The following is a 21,114-nucleotide window of genomic DNA, read 5'->3' as shown; positions in this document are numbered from 1 at the left end:
TTTGCCTTGAATTTGCGAATGATGCTTCCTATGGTGTCTCTTGCTATGTTTAACATCTGTGCAATCTTCTTATAGCCATTGCCCTTCCCGTGAAGAGAAATCACCTCTTCTCTTGTCTTCCTGGACCATTCTCTTGACTTCACCATGTTTGTAAACACACCAGTAAATGTCTGGAAGGAGCTGAGTATCACAGTCATTTTAAATCTGCCTAATTGGTGCTTATTATGCTTCATTGCTGCTCGTTAACATCCACAGGTGTTTTCAATACCTGATCGAAAACACTTGAATGAACCTCTGTTCTTAAGAGTGGTAGTCTTTAACTGGTTGAATAATTGTGTCAATGAAGAAATCACACAAAAAAAAAGTAATACTGTATTACAAAAACAAATGATGTCATTTTAGTTGCATTTGGTTCTTTAAAAAGTCCTTGTAAGATTTCATTTTGAACACAATTACAAATGTACACTACATTCCCTAAAACCCTTTACAGCATTGGGGGTTGAATAATTCTGAACACAACTGTAGCATGTGTATGAGGCCTAGGCAGGAGATTTGGTAAAGGTGTTCACTGCAGCCCACAGGAGTCAGCCCAAGGAGGTTTGATTGTGCATTCTGGTATGTAAACAATGGTTTTCTGAAGCACTCTAGTCTTTCTATCAGCTGGAATGAGTCTGGCCATTCCAATCTGGCTCTCATCAAAAAGGTGTTTCCATCTCCATAGACTTTCATAGAGCTGATCTGTCACCAAAAAATAATGCCACTTTCAAAATCACAGAGATCACATTTCCCAGCTTTGGTTATTTTTTGATGAATACCAGACCTGCATGCTTTTATGCATTGCAGCACTGCTGCTACATGATTGGCTGACTGTACCCCAGAGTAATACCCGCCTTCCTCCAGTCCCTCTCCTGTGGTGCAAGATTTTAATGAAATATTAAATTCCTTAATTTATTGTGTTCTCAGTGGGGGTTACTTGCTTACCACTGCTACCAAGCAAATCAAGGGCAGGCTTAACTTTGTCAAAGGCCAAACCCATCCATTTACCCTCTGGGAGTATGGTTAAGTGACCGCTCAACCAAAAAGTGACAGCTCAGCCATGCCCCTTTCTATTTTTTCCTAGAATGGCATCACTTCTCAACTGGACCCCGGAAGGGGATCTATCTAAAAGGCAGTTGTAATAAGCACCAAAATAAGAAAATGCACCACTAACATTTTACAATATTAAGAGTACACTTCAGTGTTCCCAAGACTAATTATTAGTCATAAATTCTCAGTCCTTCTGATTAAAATATTGAATGAAGTATTAAAACCAATCTGTTAAAACACAATTCATCAATCCATCAAAACAGCTAATGTCCATAAAAGTAAATTTCAGGTGGATCGCTTCTCCTGGGTATGTGCATCACCGGATCAAATCTTTTTACAATATAAGACCTGCGCTCAGCTTGATGGATATAATATGTTAGGAGAATCCTTTCCACAGTTCACAGCAGTCCCCCCTTCAGTTTGCAACTCACCGAATGCTGCGGCCGCACCGATTAAGCCTCTGGGATGTATGGCCACCCCACCGCCTTCGTGGCAAACCTCCGTCACTTCATGTGTGGCTGTGAAAAATATAAAGGACTCCACATTGCGTAAAAGCATAAAAAACTTTAATGGAAGCCGCAGTTAAAAACATTTACAGAAAAGATGCCCAGCGTTATCCCTTTAAGCCAAAACAGCACAAGCTAGTTAGGCAATGCTGGGAATGAGCAGCACGTAGCACAGATGTGGGTAGGGGAAAACCGCCACACTGCCGCCTGGCTAAACCCCTACTGTGCTTCACGTGCTAAACCGCTGGTGAATACAATCTCCGCGTGAATCTGAAAAGCCGCGTCCAGCCTACGCCACGCGCTGATATCACTCAGTGATTCGTTACCATAGTAACTCATCAGGGGCTGCGGAGCTATGCTTAGTAACGTCTCTTGTAACCTGTGCAGAAACTAGACGGGGACTTAACTCCATACTCCCCTCAGATATCTGCACAGTATTAAGGTGATTAAACTACGTGCAGTCCTTGCCTGCATAGCCTTTACATTAACCATATTATGAGTTCTCAAAAAAATTAGACAATATTACTGGTTACCCGTCGACATTATAAAGATACAATCACAAGTGGAATATTTTACTGCAAATATCGTACTTTCACATAATCGTAAGCCAAAATCACATTTCCATTGATGCTTCTATATCTAACAGACTAACCCCATTTTACCAGTCGGCAAGGAATTTTAGCTACCTCCCACTTATTGTACTATCAGTCCCCCCTCCCACATACAGAGCAGACTAGCTATTGCTAATGAAGCAGTTAAGGTCTATTTCAACATTATGCCCAGACGGCGCAAGGGTGTCCATCTTAAAAATCCACTCGGTTTCTTTCTGAGAGATAGCGCTCTCCTTATTAGTTCCCCTCCAGTTAAATGTACGTTTTTCCAATCCACAAATCCTAAGGTTCTTAATGCAATACCCATGTACTTCACCAACATGCCTAGATAGATTATGTGATTTTAACCCTTTGGCCGCTCTGCACATATGTTCACCCCACCTATTGTGTAGTAGTCTGGCCCACATATTGCAGGCCGCACCGACACCAGATCAAATACACAGCAAATGGGGTACGGTATGTCAAAAAACCTTTAATCTTAAAGGATCTGCCATTATGGAAAGACTGTATAGTGCTAGTTCTAACAGTTAAGCCTTCCTCACAGGCCCGGCATGATCTACGGAGATAAAAACCATAATTTTGCCAGCTATTAAGGGGTCTCCTTGGAGGGCTCACACAACTAGGTGCCAAAAGGTTCTTTAAGTTAGGAGCTTTCCAATATAGATGTTTTGGTTTCTCAGGTATAGCTCTCTCGATGACTGGATCTGCCTCAAGATCCCCCAGTGACGTTTTATAATAGTTTTAACCTTCCTATGCTGTTTACTAAATCCTGTTAAAAAACAAAATCCACCATTTTTTGGCCTGGTGATAAATGTATTTGACCCTTCAGTTTCTGCTACCTCCAATCGCATTCTTTCCACTTCATGGGCAGAGTAGCCCTTGTCAACAAACCTCTGGGCTACCATTGGAGACTGCTGTTGATAGTCATTTTTAGTGGAACAGTTTCTTCTAATACAAAGAAACTGGCCTTTTGGTATGGCCCTGATTCACTGTGGATGGTGGCAGCTTCGCACTGGTGTGTAGCCATTTCTATCTGTGCTTTTAAAATGTATTCTGGTCCATAGATCATTATCATTCCTCATTCTCTCCAGATCCAAAAACACCACTGATTCATGGCTACATACGGAGCTAAGCTCAATGTTTACATAGATTATTAGCATTCTAATGTAATGCGGAGAATACACGGATACGCGCATAGACGCGAGTGTGGCTGTGCAGCTCTAGGGCTTCTCCCACCGCGTCCTCGCTACAGGCTGTCTCCTGTGTGTGGATCGGGGAGGAGGCCCTAGAGCTGCGCAGCCGCACTCGTGTCTATGTGGACTACGCAGCTGCGGCAACTCTGGCGGCTATTTTACTTGTGGAATGAGAGCCCGACCCGGGTGGTGGGATCTGGCACACAGCAGGGGACCCGGCGGAAGTAAACGGAGGGCGCGGATGGCGTCCTCGGTGGATACAAAATAGACACAGGTACTGAACTTTTTTTAAACATTTCACCTCATAAGTCCTTTAACTACTCGCCAGCTCGTATTGTTACCGTCGTCTTACAAGTCGACGGAAACTGCGCCTGCGCGCCCCGGGCTACGCAAAGCTTTCTTTACGTTCCAGCCCGCAGTAGCATCCTGCGCTATTAGCGCTAATGCTGCAGGACGCTACTGCGAGCTGGTACACGAAGTAAGCTTTGCGTAGCCCGAGGGCGCAGTTGCCGTCGACTTGCAAGACGACGGTAACTATACGAGCTGGCAGCAGCAGAACGGAAGATCATGCAGGACTGGCGCGGGACAGGGCGGTTGCTGGGGGATTGGGGAAGGCCCAGGTAAGTGAAACAGTTTGTTTTTCTCCAATTTACAGTTCCGATTTAACCGGTAGCAATACAAGGATGAACTTAACAGACTGGTTCATGATGAACAAACCTATAAAAAACCCAAGGGTGACTCCACTAAAGAATATTTTGAACAATTGAGAGAAATATTAAAAATAGGATTACGTGAAGGGTTATTGAAGGACAAGGAGTTTGAATACCTGCTGCCCTCGGCTACGAGGATACCAGTCATCTACCAAACGCCAAAAATACATAAAGATCCCCGCCTGGGTGGCCCATCATCAGTGGGATGGGGTCAATTACACACAGGTTAGGGGAGTACTTGGATCCAGGGCTGTGGAGTCGGTACAAAAATCCTCCGACTCCTCAGGTTAGTATTCCTCTGACTCAGACTCCTCCACTCAGACTCCTCTAATTTGCATATTACAATCTTGTTGCTTGAAAGTATGTAACATAAAATGCATCTCTTAACTGCCAAAGATTAGAAATTTTAAAAGACAACTGAACTGAGATGGATATGGAGGCTGCCATATTTATTCCCTTTTAAACAATACCAGTTACCTGGCTATCCAGCTGATCTTCTGCCTCTAATACTTTTAGTCATAGACTTAGACTTTGTTCACATCATGCGCACTTTCGTGCGCATTTGGAAACGCGTATGACATGGTAATATGCAAGAACGGCAGAAGGGCATAGACAGCCCTTCTGCCGTTCACATCAAATGCGCCGCGCAGCAGTACGATGCGCTATGATGCGCTTGCGTACTGCTGCATGCATTCTGCCCGCAAGCGCAGAGGTGACCCATTTACTGTCAGTGGATGAGATTAGCAGTGCAGCGGGTAGCAGCGCAGGTGGCGTGCAATCATACACGTTGCGTTCCGATCCTACGGCCATAGATGTGAAAGAGGCCTAAACCTAGTCCTTGGTAAGAGTACTTGTAAAAGGTACAGACCGGAACAAAGAACATCAATCAGGCCCTAGGCAATGTAACTGTGGGTACATGTAAGGCTCAACACACACCATACAATCTTGGTTGTTCAATCTTACCACTTTCATGTAGTATAAGAGCTTATCCAATCAATCATTCAAGGTATTTTCAATCTGTTGTCCCTTATACTACATAGATTTGGTAAATCTGTACAACCAAGATTGTATGGTGTGTGTTGAGCTTAAGAGTGATGTGCAGGTACTCTGCAGGGAAATAAGGAGATTCTTCCTCTATTACACATTCTTCATGTACAATCTGAACCAGGTTTATGGGTGATAGACAACACCTCTGTGTTCAATGAGCACAACAATCTCAGTGGATTCCCTGCAGCTCTGTGGAGAGTGCATATGTAGAGTATAGTACTACTGTGTAACAAAGTAAACCTGAGACAGATGAAATTAAAGTTTTATACATACATTGGGCTTCCTCAAGCACCCTTCAGGCTAATCAGTCCCTTGCTGTCCTCCTCCACCACTGTCTGGGCATAATGTTAAAATAGACCTTAAAGAAAACCTGAACTGAAAATGAAAAGTCAAAATAAACATGCACAGGTCATACTTATCTCCCATGTAGTCTACTCCTCACTCCTCTCCCGCGACCTGTTTGTCCACTGTGGTCAAGGGAATTCTCCGTCCTCCATTTTGAAAATGGCCATTACCCCAAAGCAGCTTCCTGGTCAGCACACTGTTAAACTGTAACATCGCCCACTTGAGCCATAGGGAAACATGGACATTACCTAGCACATTAGTTGTCCTCTCAGCTATAACTGACAGCAGCTGATATATAACTGACAGCAACTGATCATTTTAGTTCTGACAAAATGTTGTCAGAACTGGAAGCGATCATTGTCAGAAGAAAATGGTGAGCTTCTGAGAGGAACTGATGGCAAGGTAACTATGTAATGTTCATTTGAAGTTACCTCATGTGTTTATTTTAAATAATTTTACTCAGTACAGGTTCCCTTTAACTGCTTCATTAACAATAGCTATTCTGCTCTATATGTGAGAGGGGGGACTGATAGTACAATAAGTGGGAGGTAGCTAAAATTCCTTGCTGATTGGCTACGGTGGGTTTACTCTGTAAGATATAGAACCATCAGTGGAAATGTGATTTTGCCTTATGATTATGTGAAAGTATGATATTTGCAGTAAAATATTACTCCTGTGGTTGTATCGTTATAATGTTGACGGGTAATCAGTAATATTGTCTAATTTTGTGGTATCGTTTTGAGAACTCATAATGTGGTTAATGTAAAGGCTATGCAGGCAAGGGCTGCATGTAGTTTAATCACCTAAATACTGTGCGGATATCTGTGGGGAGTATGGAGTTAAGTCCCCGCCTAGTTTCTGCACGGGCTACAAAAGACATTACTGAGGGTAGCTCCGCAGCCCCTGATGAGTTACTATGGTAAAGAAACGTGTTGGGCGGTATAGGCAGGTGGTTTTCCCCTACCCACATCTATGCTACGTGCTGCTCATTCCCAGCATTGCTTAACTAGCTTGTGCTGTTTAGGCTTAAAGAGAAACTCCAACCAAGAATAGAACTTCATTCCAATCAGTAGCTGATACCCCCTTTTACATGAGAAATCTATTCCTTTTCACTGATATTGTGGTGAAACCCCTCCCACAAGAAACACTGAGGACCGTGGTACTCCTGGCAGTTTCCTGTCTGTGAACCTTGTTTCATTGTGGGAAATAGCCGTTTACAGCTGTTTCCAACTACCAAAAAAGCATGCAGCAGCTACATCACCTGCCAACAGTAAAAATGTCACCATGTAATAAATGTCAGAATGTTATTCAGGGATTTAACCTCCCTGCCGTTATAAAAAATTGCTGCGCACGGCAGGGAGGGTGGTTTTTGGCATTTTTTTTTTTTTTTTAGCATGTAGCTAGCCTAGCGCTAGCTACATGCTTCCCGAATGCGCCGATCGCCGCCGGCGCATATACCCATCCGGAAATCCCGTTCTGAACGGGATTTCCAGGAGGGCTTCCCCCGTCGCCATGGCGATGGGCGCGATGACGTCATCGACGTCGTGACGTCAGAGGGAGTCCCGAACCACCCCTCGACGCTGCCTGGCACTGATTGGCCAGGCAGCGCACGGGTCTCGGGGGGGGCACCCTCTGATGCGGCGGGTTGCGGCGAATCGGCGCGGAGCGGCGGCGATCGTAAGTTACACGCAGCTAGCAAAGTGCTAGCTGCGTGTAACAAAAAAAAATTATGCAAATCGGCCCAGCAGGGCCTGAGGAATCCTCCGCGGCAGGTTACACCGAGCTGAGCTCGGGATAACCGGCAGGGAGGTTAAAAGATCTTACAATGGGCAAACACTGTCGAAATCATTTATACACAATTCTTGTATACATAATTATTGTAAAAATGAAGCACTTTTTTATTACATTATTTTCACTGGAGTTCCTCTTTAACCTCCTTGGCGGTAACCCAGTGTGTGACACGGGATAAGCCGCCGGAGGGTGCTGCTCAGACCCTGCTGGGCCGATTTACATAATTTTTTTTCTTTCAAACGCGTGTTTGGTCTGATCGCTGCCGCCGATGCGCCACTACCCGCCGCGATACAGGCCCCCTTCTTCCCCCCCCCCCCCCGCATGCCCCTTGTGCAGCCTGGCCAATTGCCGCCAGGCTGCGCTATGGGGTGGATCGGGATTCCCTTTGACGTTGGCGACGTTGATGACGTCACTCCATTCGTCGCCATGGCGACGGGGGAAGCCCTCAAGGAAATCCCGTTCAGAACGGGATTTCCTTATAGGCAAGCGGCGGCGATCGGCGAGTACGGGGGGACGCCGCAGGGAGATGGGAAGCATGTAGCTAGCGCTAGGCTAGCTACATGCTAAGAAATATTTTTTTTTTGAAAAAAACCCTCCCGCGGCCGCGCAGCCGCACATATCATACCGCCAGGGAAGTTAAAGGGATAACGCTGGGCATCTTTTCTGTAAATGTTTTTATCTGCGGCTTCCATTAAAGTTTTTTACGCGATGGGGAGTCCTTTATATTTTTTACAGCCACGCATGAAGTGACGGAGGTTTGCCACAAAGGCGGTGGGGTGCAGGGCTGTGGAGTCGGAGCAATTTTGGGTGCCTGGAGTTGGAGTCGGGAATAAATGCTCCGACTCCTAATCAGTGTCGGACTGGGAGCTGGGAGAGCTGAGGAAATCCACTTGCTGGCCAAGCAGCAGTAATCAGGTGTTGCTGCTCACAGTGAAGACTTGTTGCAGGTTTCTATTGGGAGCGATAACACAGGGTTACTGCTGCTTGGCAGGCAGGTGGATTTCCCCAGTTTTTACACCTCCCAGTCCGAAACTGTAATTAATATAGAAAATATGATAACATGTTCTATTTCTCAGATAATAGTCATCATAAATAATTTATATATACAGTAACAGCTCCGCTTAGTCTACAAAATGAAATAAACCAAACAAAATTAGTTACTTGTGCTGCTTCAGTAAAGAAGTCCCCGTATTTGTAAAGTCAGATATACATATCTGATTGTGACTGTACAGTATATTTGAGATGTACACAGGAATCTCTTATATCTCTTATAAATCAATAATAATAATAATATACTAAATAACATCTATGCTGTAAGAATAAAGCCTGATGTGTAGCTGTGTCACTAACAGAGATGGTCAATGAGATGGAAATAATTCTGCGTTGATGCTGATTTATGCAAATGTATGCACTCTCTTTGCTCATGTTATTAAAATTTGGTTTGGTGACTACGAATGAAAGGGTACCTGAGACATATGTGGAGTATAGTACTACTGTGTAACAAAGTAAACCTGAGACAGATGAAATTAAAGTTTTATACATACCTGGGGCTTCCTGCAGCCCCCTTCAGGCTAATCAGTCCCTTGCTGTTCTCCACCACCACCTGGATCTTCTGCTATGAGTCCTGGTAATTCAGCCAGTCAGCGCAGTCCGGCCACGTATGTATAAAACTTTAATTTCATCTGTCTCAGGTTTACTTTGTTACACAGTAGTACTATACTCTACATATGCACTCCCCACAGAGCTGCAGGGAATCCACTGAGAATGTTGAGCACATTGAACACAGAGGTGTTGTCTATCACCCATAAACCTGGTTCAGATTGTGCATGAAGAATGTGTAATAGAGGAAGAATCGCCTCATTCCCCTGCAGAGTACCTGCACATCATTCTTACATGTACCCACAGTCACATTGCCTAGGGCCTGATAGATGTTCTTTGTTCCGGTCTTTACCTTTTACAAGTACTCTTACCAAGGACTAGTTTTATGGCCCATACTCACGGGCAACTTCTAGGGCCTGTCGCCAGCACACGTGAGCGTGTGGGCGACAGGCCGGCGACAGCTCCTCGCCAGGTCCCTTCGCGTACACACGCGGAAGAGGAACCAGCGGCGCGATGGAAGCTGTCGCCGACGTTCCTCCTCCGCCGGAACCTGTCTCCGACGTTCCTCCCCCCCGCCGGAACCTCCGTATACTTCAATGGAGGTTGCTGTCGTACTCACTCGGACTAGCGAAAGTTGCGGCGGAGTTGCGGCGGCGACTGTCGCCAGGTGATTGAGCAGTTCAATCGCCAGGCGACATCAGCGACGGGCGACAGTTCGGGGTGCGCGCCCGTGCAACGGCGCATACTCACGGGCGACCTGTCGCCGCAACACGCAGCGACAATTGTAGCCCGAGAGTATGGGCCATTAGTCTCTGACTAAGGGAATAAATGTGGCACTCTACATATCCTTCTCACTTCAGTTGTCTTTTAAAATTCCTAAGTGTTGGCAGTTAAGAGACAAATTTCTTGTTACATACTTTCGATCAACAAGATTGTAATATGCAAATTAGAGGAGTCTGAGTCGATGGAATCCTAAACTGAGGAGTCGGTAGATTTTTGTACCGACTCCACAGCCCTGGTGGAGTGGCCATACATCCCAGAGGCTTAATCGGGCCAGTGCGGCCGTAGCATTCGGTGAGTTGCAAACTGAAGGGGGGACTGCTGTGAACTGTGGAAATGATTCATATTATATCCATCAAGCTGAGTGCAGCTCTTATATTGTAAAAAGAGTTGTAATAAGCACGGCATTGACGCATTGCTGCACACGCATATTACAACGTATCCATATCACAGTTGTACTGCATTCATCATTTTACAAACACATTACAATAGAACATGTTGCCTTTTGAAAACTTTAATGCAGTCATGTTGTGGCTCTTGCACAGCTCAAACACTGCTGAAGTACCTGTGTTTGCAATTCAGCATAGACTTCGGTAACCCATAACAACAATAAACAGACAGTGTTAAAAAAAGTGTTATTTCTTTTATTCTGCATGCAGGTCAACTTCCCAGACTTTCCAAAGTCAACTTATTCACTCTGCTGAGCCTATGGATGGAGACATTCCCATCCCCTGAAGACAATGAGAACAAAAAACAGGCATTGGTAAGTGGATTCAATACTGAAATGTATTGTTTTTGGGCATAGGTAAACCAGGCAGATGCCTAGGGTGTCACATGCAGGAGGGAGGCACCAGGGACCACGATCCTGGCAGCATTAAGGCAGAGTCTAACATGACAGTCTCTGTCTTTTAAACTGGAAGTACTCTTTAAAGTGTATCTGAGGGGACATGATGAAATAGATTTGTATGTACAGTTAACCACTTGAGGACCCGGGTGTTAACCCCCCACCCGTGACCAGGTCATTTTTTACTAATCGGGCCACTGCAGCTTTAAGGCCTCGCTGCAGGGCCACACAACTCAGCACACAAGTGATTCCCTTCCCCCCCCTATTCTCCCCACCTACTGAGCTCTCTGTTGGTGAGGTCTGATCGCTCGCCAGTTGTTTTTTTTTTTTTAATATATATATATATATATATATATATATAATTTTTTGAATAAATGTAACTATTGTATTATTTATTTTATATTCCCCTCCCCACCTCCCCCCCCTCCCCCTTTCGCCAGCCAGTCAGCGTGATTGGCTGTCATAGGCTTCAGCCTATGACAGCGATCACTTCCTGGACTAGAGAGGGGACAGCTGTGTCACACGGCTGTCCCCAGTACATGTGCGAGCGATCTCTTGCTAGCCCCATTCCCAGCCATTCACGCCAATCAGCGTGGAGTGGTCCTGGGGCTGCAGCCGCATTCACGCCAATTGGTAGTTAAGTAAGCCGTGTTCCTTTCTTTCTTATTCTGTTTAAGAGTTAAACATCCATGTATGCAAGTGACTCTAGTGTAATCCTCACTAATAAGGAATTACAGCCATGAGACTATTTTCTGGCAGAGAGCAGCTTCTGAGTGCAGGGGATAGATAAAAAAGGTCAATAGTTCATATATTTCAACTCAGGGACACTGAAAGACGGTGCAAAAGACCATGTCATTGAGACATTAAAACATTAAATCTACCTTTTTATTTTTTTTATTTTAGCTTTTAAACCTAAAATTAAACTGTGTTATATATTTAAAAAAAGTATTTTTTTTTGGAGTAGGAGGATAGAAACAATTGTTTATCTCATTAGTTATCAGTTTATTTTCACCAAAGGTTCACTTTAAGAAAGGGACGCATGGTAAGTTTAACACCTAAATGGGCACTGCTGAAACCTTAACTAGTGAGTTTTGAATAGCACAACAGTGATGTGACAGGTGATATTAATGTTTTGGTCTGGGACCTTATGCAGTGCTTGCCGATCACCGTCAATCGCAAAAGCGCTACAACAGTGGGTCACTTTTGGGGTGGCCCCATGCACAGCGTTGCAATTGCATCAGTGGCTGCAGTAGTCAAATCGTTATCGTTCTGGGAATTTGCAACACTTCTGTGATTTGGCAAATCGTGGGCACTTTGCGTAATTGAATCTGCCGGGTATTGAAGGGAAACATTGATAAGTGTATGGCCACCTTGAAGAACATGAATTGCCCAATGTACTCTGTAAAAAGCTGTGGGAAATATCAACATTGTATAAATGCATAATCGTAATGCAATAACCGCTCCCCAACTGAGGATGCTGGCTCTTTTTATTCAGTAAACTTTTATTGAATAAGCTGAGGATTTAGAAAGGGCAATGCCTTTATTAAACAGCTGGCTACTGTTTAGAAAGAACGTACTGTATTACACAGATGGCAATCTCCATGGCACCTCAGATAAAAAGCATTGAGATCCTATTTAAAGGGATCCTTAAACCTGGAAAAAAATCCAAACCTTTCGGGCCTGATGGTGAATCGAAACTAGCTGGCGGCGGAAGGGGGGCAGCTATCATGTCTGTTTTATATGTTGGTTAGTGTGCACTTCAGAAAGGCCCATACACACACCCAATAAGGACTGCCTCAGCCGATAGTGTACAGTGTCTGCCAACCCCCAACCTGCAAATGATCTGCCCGGCGGATCAACTCACTCCTCGCGATGGCTGATTGCATTGTCTGCGCCCCTCTCCCGCCTGTTGTGTGACATCATTCTCGTTATCCATCTGTCCCCGCATAGCAACAGATTGCATCCATACTGTCCGGACAGCAATGTCACCCTAGGAGATCAGGTCTCAATCCCCGACGGGCGCCATAAAATTAAAAGGTGCGTACGCACCTTAACTAATATGGTTGTTTTTTTTGCATAGATAAAGAAGACTGGTCTCGTAGTTGTGGGTAACATGAAGATCATCGGCCTGCACTGTTCCAGCAGCGAGCTTCATGCAGGTCAGATTGCAGTGATAAAGCATGGCTCCAGACTCAAGGATTGTGACCTGTATTTCTCCAGGAAGCCATGCTCAGCCTGCTTAAAAATGATAGTCAATGGTAAGAAGCATACTCTGACTCTGCTTTATTCCATGAAATGCATGTATTCTGGTGAGGTGAATCAAACAGCAGTCTTTTATTCACATCCATTGTTTTGTAAAATGCCTGCCTCAATTACTTTTAGCCATAGACCCTGAACAAGCATGCAGATCAGGTGCTCTGACTGACATCAAACTGGATTAGCTGCATGCTTATTTCAGGTGTGTGATTCAGACACTATTGCAGCCAAAGAGGTCTGCAGGATACCCAGGCAATGTTTTCATAGGTGATATTGTCACACCTTGGGCTTGATCCACTAAACCAGTGGTTCCCAACCTTTTCCAGGTCGTGACACATCACGACAAACATTCAGATATCCGTGACACGTCACATCATGCCAAACATTCAGATATACATGACACATCCCGTATGATAGAAAAGAGGGGCTCAGTAACAATCTGATGATGCTGCAGGCACAATGAGGGGCTCAGTGACAATCTGCTGGTGCTGCAGGCACAATGAGGGGCTCAATAACAATCTGCTGGTGCTGCAGGCACAATGAGGGGCTCAGTAACAATCTGCTGGTGCTGCAGGCACAATGAGGGGCTCAGTAACAATCTGCTGATGCTGCAGGCACAATGAGGGGCTCAGTAACAATGTGCTGGTGCTGCAGGCACAATGAGGGGCTCAGTAACAATGTGCTGGTGCTGCAGGCACAATGAGGGGCTCAGTAACAATCTGCTGGTGCTGCAGGCACAATGAGGGGCTCAGTAACAATCTGCTGATGCTGCAGGCACAATGAGGGGCTCAGTAACAATGTGCTGATGCTGCAGGCACAATAAGGGGCTCAGTGACAATATGCTGATGCTGCAGGCACAATGAGGGGCTCAGCAACAATCTGCTGGTGCTGCAGGCACAATGAGGGGCTCAGTGACAATCTGCTGATGCTGCAGGCACAATGAGGGGCTCAGTGACAATCTGCTGATGCTGCAGGCACAATGAGGGGCTCAGTAACAATCTGCTGGTGCTGCAGGCACAATGAGGGGCTCAGTAACAATCTGCTGATGCTGCAGGCACAATGAGGGGCTCAGTAACAATGTGCTGATGCTGCAGGCACAATAAGGGGCTCAGTGACAATATGCTGATGCTGCAGGCACAATGAGGGGCTCAGCAACAATCTGCTGGTGCTGCAGGGACAATGATGGGCTCAGTGACAATCTGCTGGTGCTGCAGGCACAATGAGGGGCTCAGCGACAATCTGCTGATGCTGCAGGCACAATGAGGGGCTCAGTGACAATCTGCTGATGCTGCAGGCACAGTGAGGGGCTCAGTGACAATCTGCTGATGCTGCAGGCACAATAAGGGGCTCAGTAACAATCTGCTGGTGCTGCAGGCACAATGAAGGGCTCCGTAACAATCTGCTGATGCTGCAGGCACAATGAGGGGCCCAGTAACAATGTGCTGATGCTGCAGGCACAATAAGGGGCTCAGTGACAATATGCTGATGCTGCAGGCACAATGAGGGGCTCAGCAACAATCTGCTGATGCTGCAGGCACAATGAGGGGCTCAGAAACAATCTGCTGATGCTGCAGGCACAACGAGGGGCTCAGTGACAATCTGCTGGTGCTGCAGGCACAACGAGGGGCTCAGTGACAATCTGCTGGTGCTGCAGGCACAACGAGGGGCTCAGTGAGAATCTGCTGGTGCTGCAGGCACAACGAGGGGCTCAGTGACAATCTGATTGTGCTGCAGGTACAACGAGGGGCTCAGTGACAATCTGCTGGTGCTGCAGGCACAACGAGGGGCTCAGTGACAATCTGCTGGTGCTGCAGGTACAATGAGGGGCTCAGTAACAATCTGCTGATGCTGCAGGCACAATGAGGGGCTCAGAAACAATCTGCTGATGCTGCAGTGCCCCAGTATAGCTAGTATAGTGCCCCAGTATAGCTAGTATAGTGCCCAAGTATAGCCAGTATAGTGCCCCAGTATAGCCAGAATAGTGCCCCAGTATAGCCAGTATAGTGCCCCAGTATAGTGCCCCAGGATAGCTAGTATAGTGCCCCAGTATAGCCAGTATAGTGCCCCAGGATAGCCAGTATAGTGCCCCAGGATAGCCAGTATAGTGCCCCAGTATAGCTAGTATAGTGCCCCAGTATAGCCAGTATATTGCCCCAGGATAGCGCCCCAGTATAGTGTCCCAGGATAGCCAGTATAGTGCCCCAGTATAGCCAGTATAGTGCCCCAGTATAGCCAGTATAGTGCCCCAGTATAGCTAGTATAGTCCCCCAGTATAGCCAGTATAGTGCCCCAGTATAGCCAGTATAGTGCCCCAGGATAGCGCCCCAGTATAGTGCCCCAGTATAGCCAGTATAGTGCCCCAGTATAGCTAGTATAGTGCCCCAGGATAGCTAGTATAGTGCTCCAGGATAGCCAGTATATTGCCCCAGGATAGCGCCCCAGTATAGTGCCCCAGGATAGCCAGTATAGTGCCCCAGGATAGCTAGTATAGTGCCCCAGTATAGCCAGTATATTGCCCCAGGATAGCGCCCCAGTATAGTGTCCCAGGATAGCCAGTATAGTGCCCCAGGATAGCCAGTATAGTGCCCCAGTATAGTGCCCCAGTATAGCCAGTATATTGCCCCAGGATAGAGCCCCAGTATAGTGCCCCAGGATAGCCAGTATAGTGCCCCAGAAAGGGAAGAGGACAGTCCTGCGGCCCAACTGGGAGCGTCCCACGGACCACAGGTTGGCGATCCCCGCCCTAACTCACCCCTCCATAGCCACCACTCCGCCCCTTCTTCTCCTCCGTGGCTCCGTCCTCGATGTGCTGCCTCCGCCCTCTGCCTGTAGATAGTGCACATCTACAAGAAAATGGCCGCCGCATGTCTGCAAATGTGGACGGCGGCGGCCATTTTCTTGTAGCCCTGAGAAGGACGATCTGCGGGGGAGACAAGCAGGGGGAGCAGAGAGCGGCGACACATAGCTGGTGCTGCCGCGACACATAAATGTGTCGCGGCACACCGGTTGGGAACCTCTGCACTAAACCGTGATAACACATATCATGGCCGCGCTAGCGTTTTCGCGTGCACTCGCAAATTTTTCATCTACTTTCTGATGCTTTTTCAGTTGCAAAGTACTGAAAAGTTATTTTAAAGAGAAGATGAAAATGTATCTCTTAGCAGAAATGTCAAGAGGGAAAAGTGAATTGCAGATGGGTCCAGGGCTAATATGCAATTCACTTTTTCCCCTCAGTTTTCTCCTAGGTGATATTTTCAAACTTGTCAATAAAATGCCTTTTAAACCACAAGCAAGAAAATACTCAAACTAATTTTGATAGTACTGATTCACCTACTTTTTGGTACTTTTTCAATTGCAAAGTACTGAAAGGGTATTCTGAATAGAAGTTGAAAACTCAGGAGACAAAGTTAATTGCATATGGGCCCTGGGCCCCTCCTTTGTGATCTGTTCACACCTTGTCAAAAAATGCCTTTAAGACCATCAGCAAGGAAGAAAATTCTCAAAATAATTTTGATAGTACCTTTTCACCACCTTCAGGTACTTTTTCAATTGTAAAATGCTTAAAGTTATTTTATTTTACCTATGAGATAAATCAGAGGAAAAAAAAAATAGAAAACGTTAATTGCATATGGGCCCTGGTGTTGTTTCTGCTTTCTTAAAGTGAACCCGAGGTGAGTTATAAGAAGGCTGCCATTATTATTACCGTTTAAGCAATACCAGTTGCCTGATTATCCTGCTGATCCTCTGCCTCTAATACTTTCAGCCATAGACCCTGAACAAGCATGCAGATCAGATGTTTCTGACAATATTGTCAGAACTGACTGGATTAGCTGCATGCTTGTTTCTGGTGTACTTCAGACACTACTGCAGCCAAATAGATCAGCAGGGCTGCCAGGCAACTAGTATTGTTTATTAGGATACAAATATGGCAGCCTCCATATCACTCTCTCCTCTGGTTCATTTTAACAACTGAGGAACCTCTCACAGTGATGCACCTGCCAGCAGTAAAGATGCCACCACCTGTGAGGAATTTAAGAATGATGTGAATCAGGGTGAGAGATATTTTACAACAGGCAAACCCTGACTAAATAATTAAATAAGTAAATCTGAATAAATAAGCCATTTTATTAATTGCTTTATAATCTGGTAAAGTTCCTTTTTAACCTCCATCACTGTTAAAAAGGGTCTTGAGTTTGACTTTTGGTAAATGTGCACTGTTTTTGCAAATTTTACCCACTGGTGATGTGAAAAATAGAATTCCACCTTAAATACATTTCATTTGTGGGAATTCTCTTTTGCAGCTGGGGTGAACCGAATTTCCTACTGGCCCTCAGATCCTGAGATAAGCCTCCAGCAGGAGATCTGTTCCCAGAGCGACAATGGAGATGCCAGACTAGATGCCAAAGCCGTGGAAAGGCTGAAATCTAACAGTCGTGCCCATGTGTGTGTGCTGCTGCAGCCATTGGCATGCTACATGATGCAGTTTGTGGAAGAAACATCCCTAAAATGTGACTTTGTGCAGAAGATAGCCAGGAGGGAGCCGGACTTTCCTGTAAGCACCTTCTATGACTATCGTCAGGAGAGGATTAAGGAGTACGAAGCATTGTTTTTAGTCTCAAGCGAAGACATGCACAAGGAGATCCTCAGATTAATGGGGCTGGAAAACTTGTGTGAGGATCCATACTTCTTTACCCTTAGGCAGAATATGAAGGAACTTGTCCTCATATTGGCCACGGTGGCCTCCAGTGTGCCCAGGTACTCGGATTTTGGTTTCTACCTCAGTAATACCAGCAATGAGAATCACCCGAATCTTACCCAGGAAACTGCCCGACACTGCTTGATCCAAGCCCGGCTGCTGGCATATCGAACAGGTTAGTGAACTCAAAATAACATATTTTAAAGTGAACCTTAAGTCAGGAAAAAAAATGAGTTTTACTCACCTGGGGCTTCTACGATCCCCCTGCAGGAGTCTTGTGCCCTCGCAGCCACTCACTAATCCTCTGGCCCCCCGCTGCCAGCTAGTTTCGTTTTTGCCGACAGGCCCGTCAGGACTGGCCACGCGTAGCTTTTTCCGCATTCCCGACTGCAATTAGCGCTATCGCAGGCCGCAATGCGTACAAAAATACGCGTTGCCGCATATATATGCATGCGTAATGCGGCAACGCGTATTTTCGTACGCGTTGCGGCCCGCAATAGCGCTAATTGCAGTCGGGAATGCGGAAAAAGCTACGCGTGGCCACTCCTGACGGGCCTGTCGGCAAAAACGAAACTAGCTGGCAGCGGGGGGCCAGAGGATTAGTGAGTGACTGCGAGGGCACAGGACTCCTGCAGGGGGCTGGTAGAAGCTCCAGGTGAGTAAAACTCTTTTTTTTTTCTGGCTTAAAAAGACACTGAAGCGAAAAAAAAATATATTATATAATGAATTGGTTGTGTACTATGAATAATTACTAAAAGATTAGCAGCAAAGAAAATATTCTCATATTTTTATTTTCAGGTATATAGTGTTTTTTCTAACATTGCATCACTCTATAATATGTGCAGATTACACAACACTCAGCATTCAAAATGAGTCTTTCAGAGCAGTCTGTGAAGTAATGAACTCTCCTCTAGCAGAGGAAAAGTAAACAGTTCACTTACAGTTGAGATAATAAAAGTCAGATTACAGCCCTCTCCAGGACTAAGTTAGTCGGAGAGCTTAATAGCTTTTTTGCATAGAGATAACAACTGGAGTTTCTCAACTCTTCCTGTACTGGAAACAATTAGACTGATGTATCTGATCTTAATGTTTTATTTCTTAGCTGTACTACACATACAAATCATAATATCATCATTTTTTTTTCGCTTCAGTGTCTCTTTAAGCTATAATTTCCGGTAGTTTGAGACTACAAATGGTGATGTGTGCATCTCACAGCTAGGAATGATCAATGAGATGCAAATATTTACAAGTTCATGCAGGGTTATGTCAACTTGTATACAAATTCATGCAGCTTGAAAATGGGCCAATCAAGTTCCATGCAGTGTGTCAGGAGATTCCGAGCCGAGCTCAGTTGGAAAAGCGGGGGGCATTTAGGTAGCAAAGGAGGTGGATGAAGGAGAACGGGCGAGCAGTGGGCATGAGGACAGCTTCCCATACATGCCTGCTTCCCTTGTTTTCTCAACTCCATCTCTGGTATCCTTTAAAATACACCTGAAGGGTACAAATGGAAGTGAATCTGGTGGTAAGACCGCACTGTTTCCTACTTTAGAAATAATCTGTGTTCCCTTTGTCTCACTGTAAAGCTTTGTACACACACTAGATTAAACTCGGCAGAGGTGGCCGCAAAAGCCTGCCTCTGTCAAGAACCTAGTGTGTGCACAGCGGCCCCCCAGCCCTCACTGATGGGTTGGTGAGAGATCCGGCTTGCTGGAACATCTTCCGCTACTCGACTCTTTTGTTCTCCAGCCTTCCCCCTCCCGCCCCTTCCTGCAGCGCTCATTATCTCTCTTCCTCCCTCCACAGTAACAGAGCGTGTTGCTAACCTGGAGGCATCTCTGTAGCATTGGGACCCAAACTGTTGCCTGAGGGATCAATTCCCACATATGTACCTAAGGTTTTAACAATCCAGTTCTCTAAATTAAAGTTTGTGTTTTCTCACTGAGAACTATTGCTAAGGTGGGGGGAAGAATCAAAGGCCTGATGCACGAAACAGCTGTAAAATTGCCCGGTACCCACCATGCATTACCATAGAAATGCATGTGTTACCCTGGTAACCTGTGTTTAGCTAGTTAGAGTAATGTGTACTGTCCCCCTGATAGTACTAATAAAACTGCTGTGCACAATAATTTGACCGCTACTTTGTGTATCAGACCCCTAGGGCCATATTCTATTGCTGAACTCGCCAGCGCTAAGCACTGGCGAGTTCTTAACTTAGGCGATGGGGGCATCGCCTAATCTAATAAAACTTTAGACCCCCCCCCAGGCGGAAAAGAACTCGCTTGGGCGATATAATCGCCCAGCGAGTTCTTAACACCGAATCCAATTACCCTTATGTCTCAGGGAAGCGATGCTTCCCAGCAGACATGAGCGTTAGCTTAGACCTGCAAAAAGCAGGTCTAAACTAGCTAACGCACGTCGTCGCCGCTGCATCTGGGGGTCTCCTTTAATAAGGAGACCCCCAGAGCTCCCCGTCGGGTCGCCGCACAGTTTAGAAGCCCCCGCGCAGCTCTGCACCGGCACCCCTGCTGGCATACATACCGCCGCAGATCACCCGCCGCCTCTCGCCGCAAAATCCGTCGCGTAATTACAGTGTATCTAACACTGTAATTACTGTCCGCATAGAAGGAGCCCGGGCAAAGCATCTTTGAATCTGCAGCCTGGGCTCCCCATTGGTCCGCTGTCTAAACCAATAAAATGGCTCAGACAGCGGACCAATGGGGAGCCCAGGCTGCAGATTCAAAGATGCTTTGCCCGGGCTCCTTCTATGCGGACAGTAATTACAGTGTTAGATACACTGTAATTACGCGACGGATTTTGCGGCGAGAGGCGGCGGGTGATCTGCGGCGGTATGTATGCCAGCAAGGGTGCCGGTGCAGAGCTGCGCGGGGGCTTCTAAACTGTGCGGCGACCCGACGGAGAGCGCTGGGGGTCTCCTTATTAAAGGAAACCCCCAGATGCAGCGGCGGAAGATGGCGGCGGGCGAGTGCGCATGTGTGGGAAGTGAGGCCGTGGTGCTGATGGACAGCACCACAGCGTAAACCTCACTCCCCATCGCTCGGTAAAAGGGAGCATCACTCAGGCTTTCGCCTGAGTAATGCTCCCTAACGATCGGCCATCGCGCGAAGGATATGGGCAATAGGATTTGCCGGTAATCCTCGCGCGATGGTAAGGTGATAAGTAGCTCGCATCTGCAAGCTACTTATCACCTTGAATAGGATATGGCCCCTAGTGTGTTACTTCCATCTCTTACAAGAAAAGGGAATATTTATTTGCAGTAGGCTTATATATTTATAGCATTATGTTCACATTTCTGTATATAATGACCTCTAAAGTAAACTAACTTGTACTTGTTTATTGTTTTCAGAAGATCACAAAATTGGAGTTGGTGCTGTTATATGGGCAGAGCGGAACAATGTAAGCATCATCTTGTGTTTTGTTTACTGTTACCTTTGTACATTTATCCAGAAATTGGTCAGGCTTGTCTGACTCAGCTCAGGTGCTTTCCATAGAAAACATTCAGGGGAAAAAACGTTATCTGTGGAAGGAGAGCTGTAGTAGCAATAATTCAATTAGCGAAACAGCATAGAGTGTTCTAATTTTGTCTTCGGTTTGTAAACCTTTGTAAGATTTTCAATAAAAATTGGAAAAAG

General features: G+C 45.9%; 2 protein-coding genes across 5 annotated transcripts in view; one reads left to right on the top strand and one right to left on the bottom strand.

Annotated features, from left to right (window-relative positions):
• The window catches only part of LOC137545726 (uncharacterized), a 91,097-nt gene extending 89,294 nt beyond the window's left edge, over window positions 1–1,803 (bottom strand). For both annotated transcript variants that reach the window (XM_068267270.1, XM_068267271.1), the window contains exon 1: window positions 1,518–1,803. In XM_068267270.1, coding sequence (XP_068123371.1) covers window positions 1,518–1,644 — 127 coding nt within the window. In that variant the 5' untranslated portion in view covers window positions 1,645–1,803. The remainder of the gene's footprint in view (window positions 1–1,517) is intronic.
• CDADC1 (cytidine and dCMP deaminase domain containing 1) overlaps window positions 1–21,114 on the top strand; it is a 42,995-nt gene that overhangs the window by 2,925 nt on the left and 18,956 nt on the right. Inside the window, exons 1-5 of one of the 3 annotated variants that reach the window (XM_068267269.1) lie at window positions 2,013–2,034; window positions 10,328–10,431; window positions 12,593–12,770; window positions 17,070–17,639; window positions 20,829–20,878. In XM_068267269.1, the coding sequence (XP_068123370.1) occupies window positions 10,381–10,431; window positions 12,593–12,770; window positions 17,070–17,639; window positions 20,829–20,878 (849 nt within the window). In that variant the 5' untranslated portion in view covers window positions 2,013–2,034; window positions 10,328–10,380. Of the gene's footprint in view, window positions 1–2,012; window positions 2,035–6,370; window positions 6,418–10,327; window positions 10,432–12,592; window positions 12,771–17,069; window positions 17,640–20,828; window positions 20,879–21,114 lie in introns of those variants that run through there. The other 2 variants (XM_068267268.1, XM_068267267.1) reach the window with 2 other exon arrangements.

Source organism: Hyperolius riggenbachi, chromosome 2 (assembly GCF_040937935.1).
Source record: "Hyperolius riggenbachi isolate aHypRig1 chromosome 2, aHypRig1.pri, whole genome shotgun sequence".
Taxonomy (NCBI): domain Eukaryota; kingdom Metazoa; phylum Chordata; class Amphibia; order Anura; family Hyperoliidae; genus Hyperolius; species Hyperolius riggenbachi.
Note: the sequence above shows the minus strand (reverse complement) of the source record. Positions and strands in the feature narration are given on the sequence as shown.